The sequence below is a fragment of the Cricetulus griseus genome (genome assembly GCF_003668045.3).
Source record: "Cricetulus griseus strain 17A/GY chromosome 1 unlocalized genomic scaffold, alternate assembly CriGri-PICRH-1.0 chr1_0, whole genome shotgun sequence".
Classification (NCBI taxonomy): Eukaryota; Metazoa; Chordata; class Mammalia; order Rodentia; family Cricetidae; genus Cricetulus; species Cricetulus griseus.
Genome location: NW_023276806.1, coordinates 116915902 through 116939858, shown reverse-complemented (window position 1 = coordinate 116939858; position 23957 = coordinate 116915902). Strand labels below are relative to the sequence as shown.

Below are 23957 nucleotides of genomic sequence, written 5' to 3'. Positions count from 1 at the left end.
TGGCCCTGGAGTGCCTGTGAGAAATCAACCTGAGACAGGACATCACGAAGTGGTACTTGAGTAGCTTTACTTTTCGTTATGCCAAGTACCTTGAAAGCCTTTTTCATTTATGAAGGTGTCTTTAAAATGGAATGTAGAGTATGAGGCAATTTTTTTAAACTGTTGTTTGTCTTGGTGCTGGGGACTGAACGTGGACTGCCTACGTGTTGAGTGTGGTGCACCAGAAGCTTAAGCAGCAGCTACCTTCCTAAATAGGGGACATCTAATTAACACTGAAAATGAGTGTTCAGCCTTACAGTGTTTTGCATGTGTATGATGGGGACTCTGTAATATGTGCTCAGATAGGGAGAAGAGCCAGGATTTTGTCCTGGAAAATGACATCCTGACAGGACAAAAGAACTGCACCGAAAATAGCTAGGCTAAGGTCATCTTCCTGCCACCAGACACCAATACAGACAGCAGCTCTGAGAGTTGTGAGTGTATGACAAGAGAATAGAAACATTTTGTTCCTCTCACTTGGAGGAATTTCTAGGCTAAATTGTTGGTTTCAGTAGTAAGAGTCATAGTCTAACCAAAGAAAGTTTTTTTTTCTTTTTTCTTTTTTTTTTTTTTTAACTCTGAGGGCAATGACTCATGTTCTCAGAATTGTGCTTTTGTGAAAACTAAAGCACAGTCGTAAATACAGCTCTGTCGTTTTGACTTTTGTGATAGCATTATTGTGGATAGACTAGTGATGGGTAGAATAGATCTAGTTGTAATAAAGAAACCAAGACTGTTTGAGTTAGCTGATGATTCTAAGAGACATTCAGAGTTTTGTTTTGTTTGTGGATAATTGGGAGTGAACCCAGGGCCATAAGCCTGCTAGGCAAGTGGTCTATCATTGAGATGTATTTGGAAATTAACATTGGAAATACTTTAAAGTGTGTGTGTGTGTGTGTGTGTGTGTTTCCCGGCCTTATGTGCTTTAAAAGTGGTGTGATTATCACATGGTAATGACACCATATAATCTGTCAGATCACATGTATTTATTAAGTGAAGTTAAACAGTTTCAGTTTAGCTTTAATCCTGTAGTTAAAGAATGAGGGTTTGAACGTGTTCTTTATGCAGGCCCCATGATTTATACTCCCCAGATTTTAACCCCATCAAGATAGTTCATTGCCCGCTCACCTGTGCTTACTGAATTGGGTATGTGCTTGTAAGGCTCTGCCACTGTCCATTCAGCCTGTCTATCTAAGCTGGCTACTTTAATTTCTTCACTTTAATCTTTGCATCATTCTCTTTTTGAGTTATTCTTTAGCTGCTTCATAGAGAAGGTATAACATTACCTCTTAAAGGTCTTAAATCTTCTGTGTCTTATTTTTATTTCAGCAAAAGTTTGTTAATAAGTCACAGTAAGAGAAGGAATTGGGACAATAGCATGGTGGTATGATAAATAGCCTGATTTTATGAGCAAGCACTTTAACTTATAGTTTGGTTAACAATCTGCTTCAATGGTCTGCTGAGAACATGAAGCATCAGCCAATGAAGATGAAAGTATCCTACTAACCATTACCTTATTGGTGATACTTGATGATGGCTCTAACCGTTTATCATTTTCATTGCTTTTTTAAGATAAAGGAACTGTCACTTCAAAATAATTGATTCTTTGCACATTAACAAAAAAATCAATCAAACAGACAAACAAAAACAGGGAATATTTGAAAGGGAAAATAAAGACTCAAGTTCTGTAATTAATTAAATAAATGTGTTCTGAATGCCTTGCTCATCATGAACATTGTATGATGGTAGTTGTTTTTAAATTCTAATCTTGTAAGTCTCCACATTGATGGCCGCTGTCATTCATAGAGCTCCTAACACCTTGGCTGTGTGGTGCTTGTACTAAAAGTAAGTCCCCCTTCCTCTGATTGCACTTTTGGGAGTTGTCATTGCTTTGCTTGCCAGTCTCCCTTCATCACTTTACATTTGTTCTAATGAAATGCCTGAGGTTAGAATGTGGGTCAATAAATCCTGCGCCTGTGCCTACCCCTAGGCTGCCCTATAAGATCTCTATCCTGTGGCTTCTCAGTGTCTTTCCCAGCCATCCGCCATGGTGGATGGATGAAAGATGAAAGGCCCGAGCTAACATGAGGTTAGCTCATTAAATAACTGCAATAAAACCTCTTGTGGTTTGCATCAAAAAAAAAAAAAAGGTGGGTCAATAATTGTTTGTAGTTGCCTTTTTAGTCATTACTAATGTGATACTCTTCTGTCACTGCCAGGAAATAAAGCAGATGCCAGGCAATTAAATCAAAATACATTATCAGAGAAATTTTGTAGTTTTGTTATGTTCATCTCATACTCATGATCCTCCTGCCTTAGGCTTTTGGGATTGTAGGCATCTACCAACACACCTTAACTTAACCAAAAGAGAACAATTTTAAGAAATACTTAATATTGATAGCAATTCTTGGAAATCTTCATATGTATACTTTTTTGTTGTTGTTGTTCTGCATGTATATTTGTGTGAAGGTGTTAGATCCTCTGGGACTGGAGTTACAGAGGGTTGTGAGCTGCCATGTGTGTGTTGGGAATTGAATCTGGGTCCTTTGGAAGAACAACCAGTGCTCTTAACCACTGAGCCATCTCTCAAGCTCCCCCCCCCCCATACAATGTATTTTGATCATATTCATCCCAGGCTTCATACCCAACACCCCAAACCCTTTCAGTTTCAAATCGCCTTTTGTTTGGAGGGGAGAGGGTGGTTTTGAGACAGGGTTTCTCTGTATAGCCCTGGGCTGTCCTGGAACTTACTTTGTAGACCAAACTGGCCTTGAATTCATGGTGATCTGCCACTGCCTCCCAAGTGCTGGGATTAAAGGTGTGTGTCACCATGCCTGGCCAAGTCTTGTTGTTTTAGATAACCTACTAAGTCCTTTTATGCTGCCCATCCTGCCCATACACTCACATCCATTAGAACATGGTCTACGTACTGGGGGGTTATGCCTTTAATGACAGCTGACTCTTTTCTTCCCCCGAAGCTATCAAGTGTCAATAATTTCTCATCTAGGGGAGAAGCTTATGAGTCCCTCTCTCCTGTTCTAAAATGTTTACTGACCTGATCTTGTGCAGGCCACCACAGCTGTAGTTAATTCATGAGTTTAATTGGCCTATCACGTTCAGATGACACTGTTTCACATTGGTCCTCTTTGACCTCTGGCTCTGACAGTCTTTCTGCTTCTCTGATATAGATGTCTCATTTGTGATTGAGCACTGTATACACACATTATCTACATGTTGACCATTTGTGAATTTCTGCATTAACCACTGCCTACTACACAAATAAATGTCACTGAAGAGTTCTGAATTGTACTAATCTATGGGTATGAGGGATACCAGTTTAGAGGGCAGTTGGATAGTAGGTAACAAAATATCATTAACAAAATAATGGTAATAGCTTCACTCCTGGTATTACGACCTCCCCAGCTATGTTTTCTTAGCTGAATTTATTTATAGGACCAGACATGCGTTTCCTCTTCTGGAATGAGCCTTAAGTCCAATCAGGAAGCAGTTGGTTATGCCTGTAATATTTGTGCCACTGTTGCACCATGGGCATATTTTGCTACACTAATCATTATTGTCGTTCACAAGATTCACAGCTAAGCAAGATTATTAATGACCTTTCTCTTTTAGGAGCCTTCCAGCATTTGAAGAACTAGCCATCAAAGAGGAAACTTCCTTGCCAGTATTAATTTGACTTTTCCTTGACCTGTATCAAAGTGTGTAGTGTCTTCAGCAATAAGGGCTTACCGTCATGATCTGGTGAGCCACAAGTATACTGGAACTAGTCTGTATTATTTTAAGAGTCTCCAGGACACCTCTGACCAAAAGCTCAAAGCGGGGATTTGGAAACCTATGGGTTCTGGGAGGGAGCATAGTCCCCTACATAAGATAACTCCAAGTAAACACTTTTATATGAATATATATGTGTGAATATAAATATGTATGTATGTATAAAATTTAGGAAGTTGGTAAGATAGTAGGTTTCCATGGCTGAAAATTGGTTTTTAAATTTTTTTGAAAGCCTTAATTTATTTTATGAGTGTTTTGCCTGCATGTCTGTGTGTACCACATGTCTGCTTGGTGCCTGGGAAAATAGAAGAAGTCAGAACCGGAGTTAGGGATGGCTGTGGGTTATGTGGACACTGGGAACTGAACCCTTGGTACAAAAGTAGCCAAGTGGTCTTAACTACTGAGCCATCTCTCTAGCTCCTGAAAAAAGGCAGCTTTTATTTGTTTGTTTTTGATTTTGAGACAGGGTTTCTTTGTGTAGCCCTGGTTGGTGGGAACTAGCTCTGTAGACCAGGCTGGCCTTGAACTCACAGAGATCTGCCTGCCTCTGCCTCCCAAGTGCTGGGATTAAAGGAATGTGTCACCAATGCCCAGCCAAAAGGCAGCTTTTAAAACTCAAGTTTCTATTACATTTCATGTCTTCTGGCCAGTGTTGTTACTGTGAAGAATAGCTAAATGAATATAAACTTTCATGTTTATCAGAATATAAATCTGAAAGAGGAATGTTCATGTAAGTAGAGTATGTTGTGAATTGGGACTGGGAAACATTGGTTTGGGTCAATATGACATGATATGGACAAGTTAAGACTATATGGACAGTTAAAACATTAACTGATCGGCTTCAGTGAAATAAAATTTTAGTGTATTATATATTTGCCATATTATTTTATAAGAACATTAGTAATATGTTAATAGATAAGTGTAGCCACGCCTACTTAGGGGCTGGCTACAGATAAGGGCATAAGAGGGGAGAGAACTTAAAAAGATTACAGCTACAGCAGCCTCTGAGGAAATGGGTTAAGCACAAAGGCTGAGATTGTGATTGGGACAAAAGACAGCAGCAGCAAGGGTAGATAAGAACTAACAGAATGTCCAGGAGCTAAATACTGATGTGAAAAAACAGGCTATTCTGTGCTTGTAGAACCAGAGTCCCCATGTCTAATCTACTTCAGGATGTAGAATTATACTGTTGCCTTTTCACCAAATGCCAACAACCAGGGACTGCCCACCTGGGATGAATGAAATGAAAAGAGGGCTTCCTCTTTTGGGTTTGGTTTATTTTGTGTGTGAGTACATTAGGTGGTGGTGGTTTGGCAGAAAACTACCCTGTCCTCTGTGTGTCCAATTGACACATTTGAGCACTCCATATCTTTAAGTAAGTCAGGTGGGGGGGGGGGTTGTTTTTTGTTTGTAGTTGATCAACAGGAAAGGCACTTGCTGCCAAGTGTAGCAGTCCGAGTTCAGTACCTGACCAGCATAATACAAGGTTGTCCTCAGACATCCACACACAACGGCTATGAGACACTTGCATCCAGATATACACACAAAACACACATGCACAGAATAAATGAATTAATAAAAAATATTTTTATTTTTTTAATGACAGGTCTATTGGTGTGTCCATTTGTGTAGTTGAGTGCAGTGATCATAAATGCCAGAAGAGGGTATTGGCTTTCAGAGAGTTGTGAGGTGCCTGTAGGGAGTGCTGGGAACTCAGCTCCTCTGCAAGAGCTGTATGTGTTCTTAACACTCTCTCCAACACAATAAATCTTTATTTGAATCACTTACCAGTAGGTTGTTTTCTTATTGCAAACCAAATTGGTAGCATTCATTTACACCTTTTCCTTGGTCTGACAGTATTGGCTAAGAGAAGAGCTGTCATTTAGTTTTGAGACACACTTAGGGCAATGATGTGTGAATGTTTACTTCTCTCTCTCTCTCTCTCTCTCTCTCTCTCTCTCTCTCTCTCTCTTTTTTTTTTTTTTTTTTTTTTTTTTTGTCTCTGAGGGTGTGGGATTACAGGCACTGAAACCATCACAGCACTGCTGTTATTCAACCTCAGGAATAGGTAACTGTTGGAAAGAGTGAGCCATGATGGAGCTTTCTGACAATCCTTGATTTTTCTCCCCAACTCATTTTGGTTGCCTGGCAGATAGTACAGATGAATCTGTTATTACTGTTAGGAATGTTAATAAAAGTATGCTCCAAAACAAAAAGACCTTGTAATAGAGCATGGTTGGATACAAATGGGTGTCTATACTGTGTCTGCTAGAGCCTTTGATGACAGTTGCTAGCTCTGTATTTATTGTACCACGTTAGGCTGAACATCTATGAATGCAAACACACATTCACAGCAATCAAGAGCATAGATAGGCTCAATTGAGAAACCATAGCTGACCCACATTTATTTTATGGTAACATATAAGGTTGGTATGCACTGGTCTTTGTTGTTGTTGTTAGGTTCAGAAGATTAATCAGAGATGCAGACATGCTTTTTACATGTATACAGATGCTAGAGCATACTACCCAAAGGGAGCAGTATTTGAATATGAGCCCCAATAATGACTATCCTCATCTCATGGTATAAAGAAATAGGGTGTCATTTTTAATGAAGAAAGACAGGAAAAATGGTATGAAGCAGAGAAAAAATGAATCTGCCCTGACTCAGGAAGTCTTCAAGATGGCAGGGCTGTCTCTAGCATCAGTGGTACTGAGGCTTGAGGAACACTGGCCTTACTGAAACAGCAATACTGGTTGCCTCTGCTTTGGACTAGGTATTATGTAGTGTTCTCTGCTAAATAACAATGCCATTTGAAAAGTTAGAGGTTTCCAAAGCACTTGTAGGTTGCTTTGTTCTAAGGACTTCAGAGCCTTGGTCTAGGTAGCTTTTGCCTTGCACCTCTAGTCCTTCCCGTCTGTTCACTAGTATGTGCTGTTATTCATAGACCGAGCTGTTAGTCAAAAGGACTCAAAGAATTGGAGAATAACCAAGAACAAAATAGTAATGCCATTTTCCATTGGAATATTGCTTGTGTTCTGTGTTTTAAAATCATAGTTTACCAAGTCCATCATCCTGGACTGAAACTGGGTGGTCTCTGGGATTGCCTGACTTACATTTCTGGCTGGCTGTTCATTGTTCTCTGTGAAATTAGAATGTTCTCTCTCAACTATGTATCTTGATTTTTTTTTCCCCTGTTGCTTTATCTAATTCCCTGGCAATAGCTGCTTAAGGGAGAAAGGTTTAGTTTTTTATTTATTTTTGGCTAGTGGTTCCATCGTGGTGGGAAAGACATAGCCTATAGGGAAGGAAGGTCTGGTGATAGACAGGAACCAGAGGCTCACTGGTCACACAGCATCACCACTCAGGAAACAGAAAACAAACAGGAAGTGGGACAGGCTCTAAAGCCTCCAGGCCTGCGTCACTGACCCACTTCCTTCAGCACGATGAGGGCCAAGTGTACAGATGCATGAGTCTGTGGGAACCACTTTATGCTCAAACCACAACACTGTCCTGGGAAGATGAGAAACATACTCACTAGAAAACTCAGTGACATCACCATGAAAGCATTGTATACTATTAAATTATGCAGTGGTATCAAGTCCTCTTGTCTGCCCCACATTTTCCTCATAATTGCACTTCTCAGATTCTCTCCTGGACTGTTCTTCCTTCCCTGTTTCCATTTTTGATACTAAGATTGAATCTAGGCCCTTAGTCTGCTAGGTAAGTACTACCCCCAATAGCTATGTCCCCAACTAGATTAATGTCTAGTCTCCTTTTGAGCTTAAACTGTACAAAATGTTTATCAGTGTAACTTAAAATTTGATTTTGCTGTTGTTTCTGTCCTTGCATTTTTCTCTTAGTGGGAATCAAACCCAGAACCTTAAGTATGCTGGGCAAATGCTCTTATCGCTGAGCCACATGTTTGGCCTGTAAAATTTAAATTTTTTCCCCACATTTCAAGGTATGGTTTATGTTGTTTTTAAGTTCATGATTTACTTAACAACTTAAAACCAGTATTACTTAATTTCATTAGCGTCTCTGAGGTGTGATTTCTTTTGCTCTCACATTAGAATCTTTTAACCTGCCTGTTCAGGTCACAGTCTTCAAGTCTATATTTTAGTTGGTGTGCTGCTGCCCTGTAATCACAGCCCTTGGGATGGGTAGGAGGATCGGCAGTTCCAGGTCACTTTTTGCTACAGAGTGAGTTCAAAATCAGCCTGAGACCCTGAGCAACACGAGACCCTGTAAAAATCTACACCTTATTCACGCTACTCACCTAGATCTTAATTGTCTTACTTAAAAATTTTTATCAACACACAGACACTCCCTAAGCTACCCATTGACCTCGTGTCAGGAAACATTTGTCTTCTTGCGGTAGTACTCTGAGAAATATATTTTCATAATGTCTTGTGTAGTTCTGTGAATGTAAATTTAATATGAAAACAAATTGCAACCCTTCTAAGGAGTTTATAGTTTCCTACATGCTGTCATGAGAACTTGATCTCTGCAGCTCTCCGTCTCGTTGACTGTTTTCTCATGGCCAGCTTGTAAAGGGCAGTGAAGGACAGCACTCTGAAGGAAGTGGATAGAGCATCCTTCCAGAGCTAGTGTGTGTCACAGCTGTCTCTCTGGACTTGCTCCAGCTCCGGCTCAGTGGCTCTTACAGAAAGGAAATCTTAGAGGCCTGCACTGGGGGCTCAGAACATGGTGCTGAAGGACACTTGCTTCCCAAGAATCCCCAGTCTGTGAGACGTGTTTATAATTATACTTCTCATCCCCATGCAGCTGGCCTCTTAGAGCACTCTATTCCTTTAGGTGTCTTCAGCCTCTTCCTGGCCATCCCTACTGCTGTGGCTTTTCTTCAGGCACTTGATATTTTCTCTGGGATAATTTCTACAATTTAGTTTTTGACTTTCTTACTATTTTTTTCTGTTTTCTGTGTCCTTATCCCCAAAATCCTGGAAAAATTCAGAATCAGTAAGAAGTTAGGCATGGTTATAAATTATTTTAATGAGAGTATGTAAAGCTACAGTGTAAATGCCTATAAAAGACCATGGTAACAATAAGAAAAGGGATAATTAACTCAAAGCATTTGCAGTCAGCTTCAAATAGGGTAATCAACCCATTGATTATGAAGCCATGTTTGAATTGTACCGTTTCTATAGCAAGCTTATAAGGGAGTCTTTAGTTCTGTTCTAAATCAGAATAAAGGTTCATTTGGTAATTTAAAGATTTGGAAAGTATATTTCTAGTTTCCAGTAGTAACCAGATACAGAGATGTAATCGATATGTAAAACTAAACACTGTTTCCCCACTGTTTTAAGAATAAAGGCATAAGCTAGTCTGTGTCAATATATAAGGATCAGAAATGCATACTGGTTATTCAAAACCTTCAGCAGCTCCTGTATATATGAAAGGAGGTCCAGGAAATACAAGGTGCTTGCTTCAGCAGTCGTGGCTGTTGGATGCTTAGGCTGCCGATTCAGTCAACATAAATGCACCTAAGCTTACAGATAGATGTTTCCAGATAACTTGCTTACTGTTCATGGGTTTCTGATGTAGATAGCAATTGATTTTAAAACAACATGTTTTAAACATACATCTCCAAAGTCAGACAGTCTCTGCTTTGTTCACCTCTTACATAGACTCCCAGTCTACACTTGAGGAATAGTTTTGCTATTGTAAAATGGTATCATGAGTGGTAGTGTAGATGACCATGCAGTGACCAGGCTGTTGGCTTTAGTCAATAAGTGACCATCATGTGCTGGAAACAGTCTTCCTCCAGTCCTCAAGAGCATCAGGAGCTTTGGGGTGGCACAGTGATTCAACTTGGTAATGAGGAATGTGACTTGTCAGCAAAGAGGGAGCCAATCACATATACGTGCTTCTAAGAAAATAAGACTACCTTTAATTGATCAGTTTATTTACGTAAGTAGAAAACTAGGCTAAAGAAAGCCAATTTTCTTGTGCTTTTTTTTTTTGTCTTTGTTTTTCAGATGGGAATAATAACATGAACCTAATATAGGCATGTGAGACATAGAGGTAGGAGGAGTAGTTAGTTCAAGGTCAGCCTAGGCTAATAAGATCTTACCTTTAAAAACAAAACACCTCTTCATAGTATAAAAATGAATATATAGTCCCAACATTCTGAACCAATAGACTCTTCAGTGTCATATCACAATCTGTAGTAGCCCATACCCATAAGAAGCTGAGGCAAGAAGACTGTACATTTGGGGCCAATTCAGTCTGCTTAGCAAGTTTAATGGCCAGCCTGGGGTATGTAATGAGAACTTCGTGTCAAAAAGCAAAGGATAGAATGCTTGCTTGTGTGGGGTCGTGGATTTCATCTCCAGCAGCCTCCTTAAATGAAAGTCTGTTTCATAATGATCATCATATCTCTGATTTTTGGTTTACTTATAAGTAGAGTGGCAGACCTACACTCCAAAGGATTATTGCCAGGGTAGCAGGAAAATGTTTGTTGCAAGATCCCTTTGCCTTCTCTGCACTTCCATATGTAACCTGTGGGTAAGCAGTCTTGTTCAGAATGAGTTTGCCACAAGAAGGCAGAAAACAATCAAACAAATAAAAAGGTATATGTCCTGGCTGCTGTGTGTTTATTTCTGTAATGGTAGTCAGTCCCTACTTTCCAGAATCCTGAAGGAGTTTATGGCTGTGATCACTTTTCTTGTCCATGAACAGAGAGTTAAATTGTGAAAAGTTTGTGACCTGTAACCATACCATTGTACCATTGTAAGCCATAAAATTAATAACCTGTCTGTCATCTTAGCTTTCTCTTTTAGTCCTAGAGAACATGAAATTCTAGGTAATTGTATAAAATAGGTGTTCTGGTGGTTCTGTGATGTAGACTTCGTAGCACCATTCAGCAAAGAACTATAAACAAAAGCTGCTGTTTTAGTGTGGCTTGTGGTTTTGTTTTGTTTGTATTTGAACTTTTTTATGCTTGCACAAAGTCAGTACTCACTCATTTGGCATTTTCTTTTGGGGAAGGAGTTAAATACATACTTAGAACCTCCATTTAAGTCACTTCAGTAATTGTGCACATGTATTTGATTTAGCTTGTCTTTACTAGGCTGCAATTTTTTTAAAGATTTATTTATTTATTATGTTTACAGTGTTCTGTCTGTGTATATGTCTGCAGGCCAGCAGATCTCATTACAGATGGTTGTGAGCCACCATGTGGTTGCTGGGAATTGAACTCAGGATCTCTGGAAGAATAGTCAGTGCTCTTAACTGCTCGCTGAGCCATCTCTCCAGCCTGATTTTTTTTTTTAAGAACAGGAAATACAGGACTGGGTAAATACTTAAGTGGGCAAGTGTGCTTGCCCCACAAAATGAGGTTTGAGCACCACAACCGCAATAAACAACACACTTGCTGGAATATTCTAGAGAGGAAGAGATGACAGTCGAATCCCTGGGGTTTGCTGGCCAGCCAGCCTAGCCTACTTGGTGAACTCTAGGTCAATATGAAACCTTCTTATAAAATAAAGCAGAGAACAGTTAAGGACAACAGCAATGCCAACCTCTGCTCCCCACATACAGGTGCATGTGCACCTGCACACATTTAAATAAAAGCATGAGAGATACAATAATTAGAAGATACAAGCAGAATTGGAAGGAAGCCATTTAGGTCTTTGTAGAAGTCTGCACCCAGGGTACTGTGGGTGGGAATGAAGGCTGGTAGGGAAACTAAGTAAAGGAGCTTAGGATGAGTTAGATGTTGGTGCATCTGAACCTGAGGAGTCAGGATGACAGGTTTCTAGATTGTGTTATGTCCTTTCCCTCCTGTTTCTGTGCTGGGTTCTCTAGACTGTGTTCCCTACCTCTACTGAGTTAGCTCGGCGCACTGTGTTTATAGAAACTGTCCACCATAGTCTTTCTTCTCTGGAATTCTGAATATAATTACCATCACACAAACCACATGATCTTCATACTCCAGAGTTCATCTTTGTCTTATTCTTCCTTACCTACTGTGAAAATGACTCCCTATAGGCTCAAGGAGAGTGGCGCTGTTAGGAGTGTAGCCTTGTTGGAGTAGGTATGGACTTATTGGAAGAAGTGTGTCACTGGGGTTGGTCTTCAAGGTTTCAGATGTTAAGCCAGGCCCAGTGTCACTCACTCACTCTCTATGCTGCCTGCCAATCTGCATGTAGAGCTCTGAGCTCCTTGTCCAGCACCAGGTCTGCCTGTATTCACCCATGCTTCCCGCTATAAGGATAATGGACTAAAGCTCCGAATTGAAAATCAACCCCAATTAAATGTTTTCCTTTATAAGAGTTGCTGTGGTCATGGTGTCTCTTCACAGAAATAGAACAATAACTAAGATACCTACCCGGTACCCAACATGGACCTGGGACAGGACCAACACCCTTGGTGAAAAAGCAGTGCCAATTATAGCCACCTTGGGCTGCTACCATGTGACCACATCAGCAGGATGTCTGGGGCTTTCCTCACTCATTTATACAGGTCCACTTTGCTTTTTCATTTTTATTTCACCTGCACCATAATGTATGTCTGTGCACCATGTGTATAGCTGGTGCCCATGGAGGCCAGAGGAGGGAGTTGGATCCCTTGGAACTGGGATTATAGATGATTATGAGCCTCTGTGGGCTGGAGACTGAACCCTTAATGGCCGAGCCATTTAATTTCACATTACTAAATACACTGGGGAAAGGGTAAAGAAGGAAGAGTATTGGATTTTTCTGGGACATACTTATATTTAAAATGAGTGATGACCTGTTACCTAAAATTCTATCACAAATCTGTTGCATCATAAAATGGTAGAGAATGATAAATGTGACAGGACCCAGTCTCTGTGCCAGGACCCAGTCTCTATGCCAGGCAAGGCCTCTACTACTCCACCATATTCCTAATCTTTTGGTGTTGATTTATTCTTGAGACAGACTTGCTAAACTTTCCAGGTAAGCCTTGAAATGCTGTCCTCCTGCCTTAGCCAGAGTAACTGAAATTTCAGCTACTGCACCTCCACGCCTGGTGAGATGGGACTTTTTGGCTGAGTTACAGCTTGTTTTTCATTCTTTCTGTTGACTCTGTTTTTATGAGACCCGGCTTAGAAAATCTAGTCTATATTTTTAAATTTTCATTAAATCTAATTAAATGCAAGTTGTCCTAGTGTCTGCTGTAATAAATTCTTTATAGCATAGTTGAGAACAACAGACTAGATTAAAACATACAAGTTATATTGCTCTGATCATTCAGACAACAGGAAGGAAAGCAGTTACATTTCACAGTGCAATCATCGGTGTATGCTCAGGAGTTGCTTCTCTCTAACAGGTGGTTTTCTTCTCTTGTTCAGGGCGCTGTTTGGGGACAGCCATATCTCTGATTCCATAAAGCAATTTTCTATGTAAAGTTTGCAAAGGATCAGAGCAATGCCTCCACGACCATCGTCGGGTGAACTGTGGGGCATCCACTTGATGCCCCCACGAATCCTAGTGGAATGTTTACTCCCAAATGGAATGATAGTGACTTTAGAATGCCTCCGTGAGGCTACACTAATCACCATAAAACACGAACTGTTTAAAGAAGCCAGAAAATACCCTCTGCATCAGCTTCTGCAAGATGAATCTTCTTACATTTTCGTAAGTGTTACCCAAGAAGCAGAAAGGGAAGAATTTTTTGATGAAACAAGACGGCTTTGTGACCTTCGGCTTTTTCAACCCTTTTTAAAAGTAATTGAACCAGTAGGCAACCGTGAAGAAAAGATCCTCAATCGAGAAATTGGTATGATATAATTTTCAGCTAACTGACATTGTTATTGCTAAACTGCAAATAACTGACATCTACTCTTTGTTTCATTGTTAACATACTTTGTCTGAATTAATACCTTTGTAATCTTTAAGGATATATTTTTTTAAATCTAACATAGTTTTTTTTTTTAATCACTGAGCTATAGAATATTATAACACTTTGATATTCTGTATGGTTTTCCTTAAGAAATACAGTTTGGAGGAAGACTTAGATTTGTTATAGCCAAGTTTTATTATTCTGTAAAATAGTTGATAGTGAATGATTCTACCATAATATTAATATATGTATGCAAACTACATATATTTAAAATTCTTGAGCCTTCATCAACTCTTAAAAATAAATTCATCAGATACTTTTTTAACTCATAGAAACTTGTTGACTCTTATGCTTTTCCAAATGTGTGCAGTTCTGTGTTTGTAAGAACCACATCTGCCTTGCATTCTTTATAAATATCTTATGTTTTAGGTTTTGTTATCGGCATGCCAGTGTGTGAATTTGATATGGTTAAAGATCCAGAAGTCCAGGACTTCCGAAGGAACATTCTGAATGTTTGCAAAGAAGCTGTGGATCTGCGGGATCTCAACTCCCCTCATAGCAGAGCAATGTATGTCTACCCTCCCAACGTAGAGTCTTCCCCAGAATTGCCAAAGCACATCTACAACAAGTTAGATAAAGGTAAGGAGACAGGCACACAGTGAAGTCCTTTGTCAATGCACTGATTTCTTCTGCACAGTTGCTTTTTGCTGGCTGGATTACAGGGTTTTTGCTGGCTGGATTTGCAGGCTTTCAGGCAAGGACTGCTGCTCCATGAGAGTCAGTGGTAAGTGACACCTTGTGGACAGGAAGCGCACACTCACTGACTCATCCCTTGCTGAACACTTCTCACTGAAACTGAAGAACTGAGTTTAGAATTCACTGGTGCATAGAATGTGAACCGAATTAGAGCTGATTATCTTTTTTTTTTTTTAAACAAATAAAAACAGAAGGAGCTGTTGTATAGAGCATTTGCCTCACAAGAACAAGGCCATGGGTTTGATTCCTCAGCACCATCAAAAAAAGAAAAAAGAATTCATAAAACAAGCACAGACACAGACTTTTTAAATCATCTGTCCTGTGACAGGAAGACACTGTTATGCATCACTGTGTCTTTTAGTTTCCTAAAGACAAGTTTCAGGAAGTTTGTGCTCTGTTCCTCTAACCATAACCAGAAATGGTGTCTAGTTGTCCTGACTAACTAGAGGTGAAGATATGATGTGTAGTTAGCCTGACTGATTAGAGGTGAAGATACGATGTGAGATGAAAATACGATGAGTAATTAACCTGACTGACTAGTGGTAAAGATACAATGTCTAGTTAACCTGACTGACTATGAAGATATGATGTTTAGTTAACCCGACTGACTAGAGGTGAAGATATGATGTGTAGTTAACTGACTAGAGGTGAAGATAACGATGTCTAGTTAACCTGACTGACTAGAGGTGAAGATAGGATGTCTAGTTAACCCAGCTGACTAGAGGTAAAATACGATGTCTATTAACCTGACTGAGGAGAAGTGAAGATCTGGTGGAAACAGACAATGTTCACATCTGGCAGATTCTCAATGTCCAGGGCTCAGTTGGTCTTAATAAGAGAAAGATTGAAAATTCCTTTCCTCTTTGCCCATGTAGTCTCTGACTCTTCTTCTATCTTTGCTCCATTCTAGTGTACTCTTTCCTTTGAGTAGTTTTATGAACTACTCAAGCCTCTTGAGTCACTCTCTGATGTACATCTTGCAGTTTGAAGTGGAGATGAGCTCAACCTTGGGTTCTGGTAATCCACTAGCCCAGTCAAGAAGGAGCCTAGGATGTTGTGTGAAAGTCTGCCAGGTGTGAACATTACCTGTTTCTGTCAGATCTTCACCTCTAGTTAGTCAAGTTACCTAGACATTGTATCTGGTTGTAGTTATAAGAACAGAAAGTGAAAACTTCTTGAAGCTTGTTTTCAGAGAAATGAAATCGACACAATGATGCATCCAACAGTGTTTCTTGTTACAGGACAAATCATAGTGGTGATTTGGGTAATTGTCTCTCCAAACAATGACAAGCAGAAGTATACCCTGAAGATCAACCACGACTGTGTGCCAGAGCAAGTCATTGCTGAAGCCATCAGGAAGAAGACTCGGAGCATGCTGCTCTCGTCTGAGCAGCTGAAACTCTGTGTTTTAGAATACCAGGGCAAGTATATTCTGAAAGTGTGTGGCTGTGATGAATACTTCCTAGAAAAATACCCTCTGAGTCAGTACAAGGTGAGTCATGTGTGCCCACACCAGGTCTGCATATGTTCTTAGCACATACTTTTAACCATTAATAGTTAATATTAGCAAACAGAATCTGTAAGCTTATTTATTCTATATTTTAATTTTGCTTAATACTAATAGCGAGTTTCACTGAAATGACATTTTTCTTTGTGAGTTTTGTCATTTTGTTTTGTTTTGTTTTGCCACTACCAAAGATGGAACCTAGGACCTCATGAATGCCAGCCAGGTCTTCTACCACTGAACTATATCCTCCAGTGGTCATTTATGACATATATGTATATTATGTGTTTTGATCATATTTGCCCTCATTGGTATGAATGTGTTTTCCTACTCCCTCCAATACACTTGCTTTCAACCAGCCCCCTTCTGTTTAAGTTTATGTTTAAATCATGTAATTATTTGAGAGTCTTAAGATGGAGCAGTTATATTAACCACAAAGTAAGAAGTAGAAGTAGAATCTTGGTCTATTACAATCATTACTGACCTTCCTGTTTCTCTGTCAACCGAGTATATCCCTCTGAGAAGCAATGGTAGCATGTGTAGACCAGTCACTGTTTTTATAATACAGACACTGGCCTTCAGTTGCTGATATGTGGGAAAGTAGGAGTTAAGATGTATATAAAGTAGCATGGATCAAAAATCTGTATCCTAGGGGCCAGCAATATAGAAGAGAACCAACTTTAACTTCCTTTGAACTTCATGCATGTTCCGTTACACATGTGCATAAATAAGTATATATAATTTAAAAATCTTTATCTTGGATATGGGGAGATGGAGCAGTTGGTACAGTGTACAAGTCTGAGGATATCCCTAGCACCTACAGAAGCACCAGGCGTGGCAACCTGTGCCCAGTGTCTCAACACTAGGGAGGCAGAGACGGGAGGATCCCTGGAGTTCTCTGGCCAGCAGTCCTGGTCATTAGTGAGCTCCATGTTCAGGAGACACCCTCTCAAACAAACAAACAAAAAACAGGTGGAAAGTGATTGAGGAGGCCACCTGACCTTGAACTCTGCACATACATCCTGCTATTTCAAAAACTCAGACCAGTGCCTTTTAACATTTTTTTTAATATCTCTATAACTCTGAGTTTGGAATTTTGTTTGTTCGAGACAGGGTCTCATATAGCCCAAGCTGGCTTCAAACTGGCCATGTAGCTAAAAAAACCTGAAACCCTCATCTTTCTCTGTCCACTCTTCATATGTTAGGATTTCCAGTGTAGGTGAGCATGCCAGCTTATTTATGGGACTTTACTGTTTCAATAAAATAAATGTCAGGAATTGGTGGAGGGGAGTGTGCAGGCTTTGGCTCTGAGAAAAGGCTTCATTGTGACGTCTGATGTAGACTGTCAGGCTTACCAGAGGAAGCTGCTCTTCCCTTACAGCAATCATTTCTGATCCCTGGTCTTAGTGTTTTGCATTTAAGGGTAAAAGTTGGCCCTGACTGTTTACTTTATAAGTATATTCAGAAGTCGTTGATGAAACTAACTCCACTTTAATAAATAACAAGAAGTGTGGTCTATGCTTAATTTTAAAAATCACCTTTTTAAATGAATGTATAAATGCTCATAACCTTCTTACATGTTATATTTGGGATGAAGAACCTTAGGGGAAATGGCTTCTTCCCTCACTCTGTGATCTCTTCCAGTACATAAGAAGCTGTATAATGCTGGGGAGGATGCCCAACTTGATGTTGATGGCCAAAGAAAGCCTTTACTCTCAGCTGCCAATGGATAGCTTCACAATGCCGTCATACTCCAGGCGCATCTCCACAGCCACGCCCTATATGAATGGAGAGACAACTACGAAATCCCTCTGGGTTATAAATAGTGCGCTTAGAATCAAAATTCTTTGTGCAACTTATGTAAATGTAAATATTCGAGACATTGATAAGGTAAGATCAAATGCTGGTGTTTATTCTATGTAAGTCATTTTTCATTAGCCTAATTTGAGTACAATATAAATCTCAGAAAATACAAATGAGTCATGATGAATTCTGTTTGAGTTATACCTGCCTCAGTTTTCACATAGCTGTGTTTCTATCCATAATTGTAATACCCATAATTGTAGCTTTTTAGTAAAAAGTTTTACAGTCTTTAGTAAAATGTAGTGATCTGACCTAAAGTGGGCCTTTTTATAGTCTTTATTTAATCCCATTATGTGAAAGTCTTTACATCTCCTAACAGAGCTGCGAATGTCTTTGGGAACTGTTCTCTAGTTAGAGAAGTCTTGCCTGACACTGGCCGATCTTGGAACAGTGAAGGCCTCTGTGTTATACATAGTGCCACAGACTTGTGGCTGTGCTAACTTCCTGGTGGTCAGAGGCCTATCAGTAGTGGGTAAAGGCAACAGTTAATTATAAATTTGTACAAAGAAACCATCTGAACAAAACATCTCATGATTCTCTCATTTATATCAGTTAAATTATTTGTAGTGCTTGATTCTGTTGACTGTCCATATGCCTGTGTGTGTGTTGTGTGTATACACTATATGCATAGTGTTCGTTTTCCTTTCTTTCAGATCTATGTTCGAACAGGTATCTACCACGGAGGAGAACCCTTATGTGACAATGTGAACACTCAAAGAGTACCTTGTTCCAATCCTAGGTAAGAGGGTGTTTAGACATGTTTCAGGTCAGTAGTTTTATGGAAGTAATCTGCATGTCCATTATTTGCATAAAGAACATAAGTTCTTTCTGTGACTGACCCTTTCAAATTTTATCCTAAAGGTTTTTCTGCTTCACTCCTGCCATTGTTGCAAGGAGTGAAGGGAACATGGTCAAAGTCTTGTTCTTGTTGACCTGACAAGACCTGAACTCTCAGGTAGTCTCCTTATGGCACCCAAGAAGACATAGTTACAGGGTCTTTGATACAAGACAGTTTACTGTGGGGAAGCAGGTTGTTGGGCCACTTGGACTCATTCTTGCTTAGAAATGCTGAGGAAATAGAAGGTGGTCTAGAGCTTGTAGACCTCCTGTTTCTTTGTCTTTCTTGTGAAAGATATTTGAGGATCAGAGTCAGCCCCCCTGATTTCACAGCAGTAAAGTTCTAGGAGAACTCGGCTGACACTGACAATTGAAGATGGACTTCATCAGGAGGAAGTTCACAAGGAAGAGGGAGACTGAGTTCTGACAACTGGGGGGGGGGAGGCAGGGATGCCTGTCTTGCCTGTCTTGTTATTAATCTCCAGTGTTGATGACTCTCCTAGAGCCTGGGACAAATTCAAGGAGATGATCACTTGTCTATCAGAGTGAGGGGAGGCAGTTACCACCTTACTTGAGCCACAGTAGGTCGGTCAGTGCATTTTTGAGGTCAGATAGTATACATGACAATTAAGAGTCATTTAAAAAAAAAAAACAGTTTTAATAAATTTCCCACTCATACTTCTTGTTTGCCAAAGTAATGGGTAGCCTGATTGTAGGAGATTTAAAACAAAAACAAAAACAAAACCCAAAACAAGTATTTTTTGAGGACATTGTAGACAATCATTTTACAAATTGAAGAAAATCTGCAAATTTACCAATCCAAAGAATTCCAGGAGCCTCCAGGTGAGGCTGCAGAAAATCTGTCCTGGTTGTTTGAGAACCAAGAGTAAGACTTTAGGGAAAATAAGAAGGAAGACTTCATAGTAGTTGGCTACAATGTTGATATTTTAGAAAGTTAAAGTAACTGTCAAAGCCAGCTGTGATAGTGCCTGCAGGTTTTTCCTGCAGGCTTTCCAGAGCCAGAAGAAGGATGATCAGGAGTTTAACTTTATCTCTAGCTACAAAGTAGCTCAAAGCCAGCAACAACCTGGACCGAAAAAACAAAGTTTGTTATACAAACAAAGTTACACAGTTCTCATGTTCATCTTTGCCTCACTAAATTTCTGGTTAGGGACTGGAGAGGTGGCTCAGCAGTACTGCTGTTATTGAGTACACACATTACATTTTCAGCATTCACATTGGGCAGCTCATAACCACCTGTGACTCCAGCTTCAGAGGATCCAGCACCCCCTTCTGGCCTTTACACGAACTTGCACTCACATGCATATACCCCCAGACAAACAGGCTCGTGCATGCACATGCACAATCAACACATTGGACTACATTTATAAAACTATTTCTTAAAAATAACTTGAAGGAGGCTAGAGAGACATCTCAGCGATTAAGCTCTTAAAAACGTGTGTATTCACGAGCACACGGCTAGTGTCCATGGAGGCCAGAGAGTGCAACTGATCCCAGGAACTGCAGTTTTAGTTGTAAGCTAGGAATTAAACCTGGGTCCTCTGCAAGAGCGGCAAGTGATCTACTACTGAGCCATCCCTCCAGCCCTGGTTAGGAAGTCTTGCTGTACAATCATGAGGACAGGAATTAAGGTCTATTAAGATCTCAGCACTTGTGTAGCAAGCTGGGCATCCCACACGTGTCTATAATGCCAGTTCCAGGAGAGGTGTAGACACAGGATCACTGAGGCTTCTGAACTTCCAGCCTCACTGAGTAAACAAGAGCTCTAGGTTCAGGAAGAGACCCTGCTTCAAAGGAGTGGACAGAGATTGATGGAGAACAATACTCACTTGGTCCTCACATGCTTTCATAATGCACATACTAATATGCTACTATAAGCAGATACACATGTATAAATAAATAATTCTTTAAAAAACAAATAACTTTGGTATGTGTTGCAGTGGATGTTAGGTAAAGAAGGGTGCTAGTTCCACTAGACCTAAGGAACAGAATTCTCTGAGAGAGTGTGGAGGTCCCTTCCTATTTATTTATATGCAGTTTGGGAAAATATCTAATTAAGTCAAGTGTGTCCCCCAAAATAAATACATAGATAAAATTTAAAATACTTTGTGTGGGGGAGGGGAGTGGACACACACTCTGGCAAATGGAGGCCAAAGATTGTGACCCTGTGTTTCATTCTCCAGAGACCCTCCACCTTTCCCTTGAGACATCCGTTGGCCTATAACTGCTAAAGTAAGTTAGGAGGACTGACCAGCAGGACCCAGGGATCCACCTGTCTTTGCCTCCCTAGTGCTGAGATCATAAGTGCACACCACCACACCTGGCTTTTATCATACCAGTTTTAGGAGTTGAATTCAATTCCCTGTGCTTGCTGGGAAGTATTTTATACTGACAGAACCATTTCCCAGCCCTGTATATATTCTTCATTTTATTTATATGCTGACTTATTTAGATTAGGGAGTCGTTCTGAATGAAACTGATTACATATAAAAATAAATGTAACTGTAATCATTAGCTAATGGGAGTTAGCTAATTTCCCTTTTCTGTTTGGTTAGATTTTTAATACATCAAATTTGATTTTGTTTGCATAACACATATGTGCATATCAGTATACAGATCATGTGGGCCAGGGAGATGGTTCAGTGGCTAAAGTGCTTGCTGTTTAAATTTGGTGTCCTGAATTCAGATTTGCACAAAAGCCTGAGTGAGATAGCCCATGCCTGTAATCCCAGCACTGGGACAGACAGAAACAGGTAGATCTTAGGGGCTCATTGGCCCAGCCATAAAGCTAAAATGGGGAGCTCCAGGGTCAGTGAGAAACCCTGTCTCAAAAAATATTGTTAAAAAATGAGTGAAGAAGACAGACAAGCTCAGCATCTGGCTGCCACATGCACATGACACATGAGCACATGGGCATAGTGAGTGTGCATGTGCTCACACATATGCACCATACACAAAGTATGAAAATCCTAAGTATATAACTCAGCTATTGGATCACAGAAAGCTTCTCTTGGGCTGGGAAGATGATGGTTCAGTGAGTAAAAGCACTGACTGTGAAACCCTGATAACCAGACTGATTGTAAGTCCTGGAATTCATAAAAAGCTGAATGCAGGGACTAGGGATACAGCTTAGATGGTAGGATGTTTACCTAGTGTGCATGAAAAACCCTGGGTTTAATCCCTAGCAGTGCATAAAATTTGGTGTAGTACAAGCCTGTAATCCCAGCACTCAGGAGATAGAAACAGGATCAAATGTTTTAATTGAACACAGCAAGTCCCAAGCCAACCTGAAATACCTGAGACCATGCCCAGATCAACAAAAAAGAAGCTGCATGTGGTGGTTCATATCTGTAATCCCAGCACTTTCATGGAGAGATGAGAGATTGTGGGCCAAGAGCCTGGATACCTTGCCTTCAAAGTAGAAGGCAAGAACTGACTCCTGAAAAGTTGTTGCACATGCACACATGCACGTATCCAGACACTAAAGTAAAAATAGAAAAAATGGTCCCTTATGCCTATTCCCAGTCTGTTTCCTGGCTTGTGCAAGTTTATTTCTCTATTGGGTCTGGATTGTTTGCTGTTGGAGGATATTATGAATAGTTCAGTTAGCACTCTATGGATAACACATTGCTGTGTTTTGTTCATAGCGAAGCTGGGTATTCATTTGTTCATTTTCTAGGGCTTTCCAATTTGGTTGTTACAAATGATGTATTTAGTGCTAATGCATAGGTTTCCTGTTAGTGCATTCCTTACCACCTGTCCTTAGTCTTTTAGAATTCCAACCTGAGGTTTGAATTTTTTTTCCATACTCTGTATGGCCAGTAATACTGACATAGACACCACCCCCAACACACCCCAGCTTTTTGAGATAAGGCCTCATTATGTAGGTCAGGCTGGCTTCGAACTCACAGCCTGCCTTTGCCTCCTGCGTGCTGGGATAAAGGCATGAGCCACCACACCCAACTCTTTTGGCCATTTTAATACAGTTCTGTATTGTGGCTTCATTTGATTGTCATTTTCCTTGTCTTTAGTGTTGATGCATTTTGGAACCATGTGCACTCCATGTGAATATACCTTTGTTTCGTCGATTTTCTATAGGTGGAATGAATGGCTGAATTATGACATATACATTCCTGATCTTCCTCGCGCTGCTCGCCTTTGCCTTTCCATTTGCTCTGTTAAAGGCCGAAAGGGTGCTAAGGAGGTAAAGTATCTCCGATAATAATTTCTCTAGATGTGGTTACCTCCAGAATCCCCTGATACCTCTGATTCAAGCTTCCTTACAAAATGGGCAGGTCTTTGTTTTCTCAGTTTAGATTAGTCCTGGCATGTATGTAACCCACGGTTCCCTTTAACACAGAATTGTCCTTCTCAGCAGATGCAGATGGCAGACGTGTGCCACCATGCTACTTTTTCTTCATTTAAAGTATTGATTAAAGCCTCCTGAGATATTAGTTAGTGTATCATTTAATAATATATTGGGAGAACTTGAGTAAGGCATTGCTGATGAATGAGTACATACTGATCATATCAGTGTAATTTGTTAAGCTGGGTGCCTACGAGAATTACTACACACCTCACTCCTGCACTAATTCACATATCCCCCTTAAAATAGAGAAAACCACTGAGATTTCTGGTGGGAAAGGCACAGAAAACTCTGATATTATGAAATGCCAATGTAGTCTATGGTAGACTGTATTCCTTTAAATATGGCTAGAACTGTTGAATTCTCCTCCCAAGGAAGAAGTGTTTTTGGAAATGTATGATTTATTCACAGAATTGTGAATGTTTTCTTTGTTTCATTAAGGAGCACTGTCCATTGGCCTGGGGAAATATAAACTTGTTTGATTACACAGACACCCTAGTATCTGGGAAAATGGCTTTGAATCTCTGGCCTGTACCACATGGGTTAGAAGATCTGCTGAACCCTATTGGTGTTACTGGGTCAAATCCAAATAAAGTAAGCTTTTTATTATCAGAAATTAGTTTTGTTTATGACAGCTAAGCATAACATGTATGCAGTAACCTTTGTTCCTTCTTGTAGGAAACTCCATGCTTAGAGTTGGAGTTTGATTGGTTCAGCAGTGTGGTGAAGTTTCCAGACATGTCTGTGATCGAAGAGCATGCTAATTGGTCTGTGTCCCGAGAAGCTGGATTCAGTTACTCTCATACAGGACTGGTGAGCTGTACACCCTCTGTTTGTCTCAGCCATAGTCTCTAGAGATGAGCATGTGCTCTGTGTACACAAGAGCTATGAAGCTCAGTCATTCTGGTGTGAATACTACTGAGCTCTGTTGTTCTTTGGGCTACCAGCTCACAAAA

The 23957-nt window shown here is 40.1% G+C and overlaps 1 protein-coding gene across 4 annotated transcripts in view; it reads left to right on the top strand.

Moving 5' to 3' along the window:
- Pik3ca (phosphatidylinositol-4,5-bisphosphate 3-kinase catalytic subunit alpha) overlaps nucleotides 1-23957 on the top strand; it is a 72812-nt gene that overhangs the window by 26396 nt on the left and 22459 nt on the right. For 2 of the 4 annotated variants that reach the window (XM_027392023.1, XM_035450326.1), the window contains exons 1-9: nucleotides 3670-3798; nucleotides 13164-13591; nucleotides 14084-14293; nucleotides 15652-15902; nucleotides 17559-17804; nucleotides 18431-18516; nucleotides 22734-22839; nucleotides 23443-23595; nucleotides 23680-23814. In XM_027392023.1, the coding sequence (XP_027247824.1) occupies nucleotides 13240-13591; nucleotides 14084-14293; nucleotides 15652-15902; nucleotides 17559-17804; nucleotides 18431-18516; nucleotides 22734-22839; nucleotides 23443-23595; nucleotides 23680-23814 (1539 nt within the window). In that variant the 5' untranslated portion in view covers nucleotides 3670-3798; nucleotides 13164-13239. Of the gene's footprint in view, nucleotides 1-3669; nucleotides 3799-13163; nucleotides 13592-14083; nucleotides 14294-15651; nucleotides 15903-17558; nucleotides 17805-18430; nucleotides 18517-22733; nucleotides 22840-23442; nucleotides 23596-23679; nucleotides 23815-23957 lie in introns of those variants that run through there. The other 2 variants (XM_027392021.2, XM_027392022.1) reach the window with 2 other exon arrangements.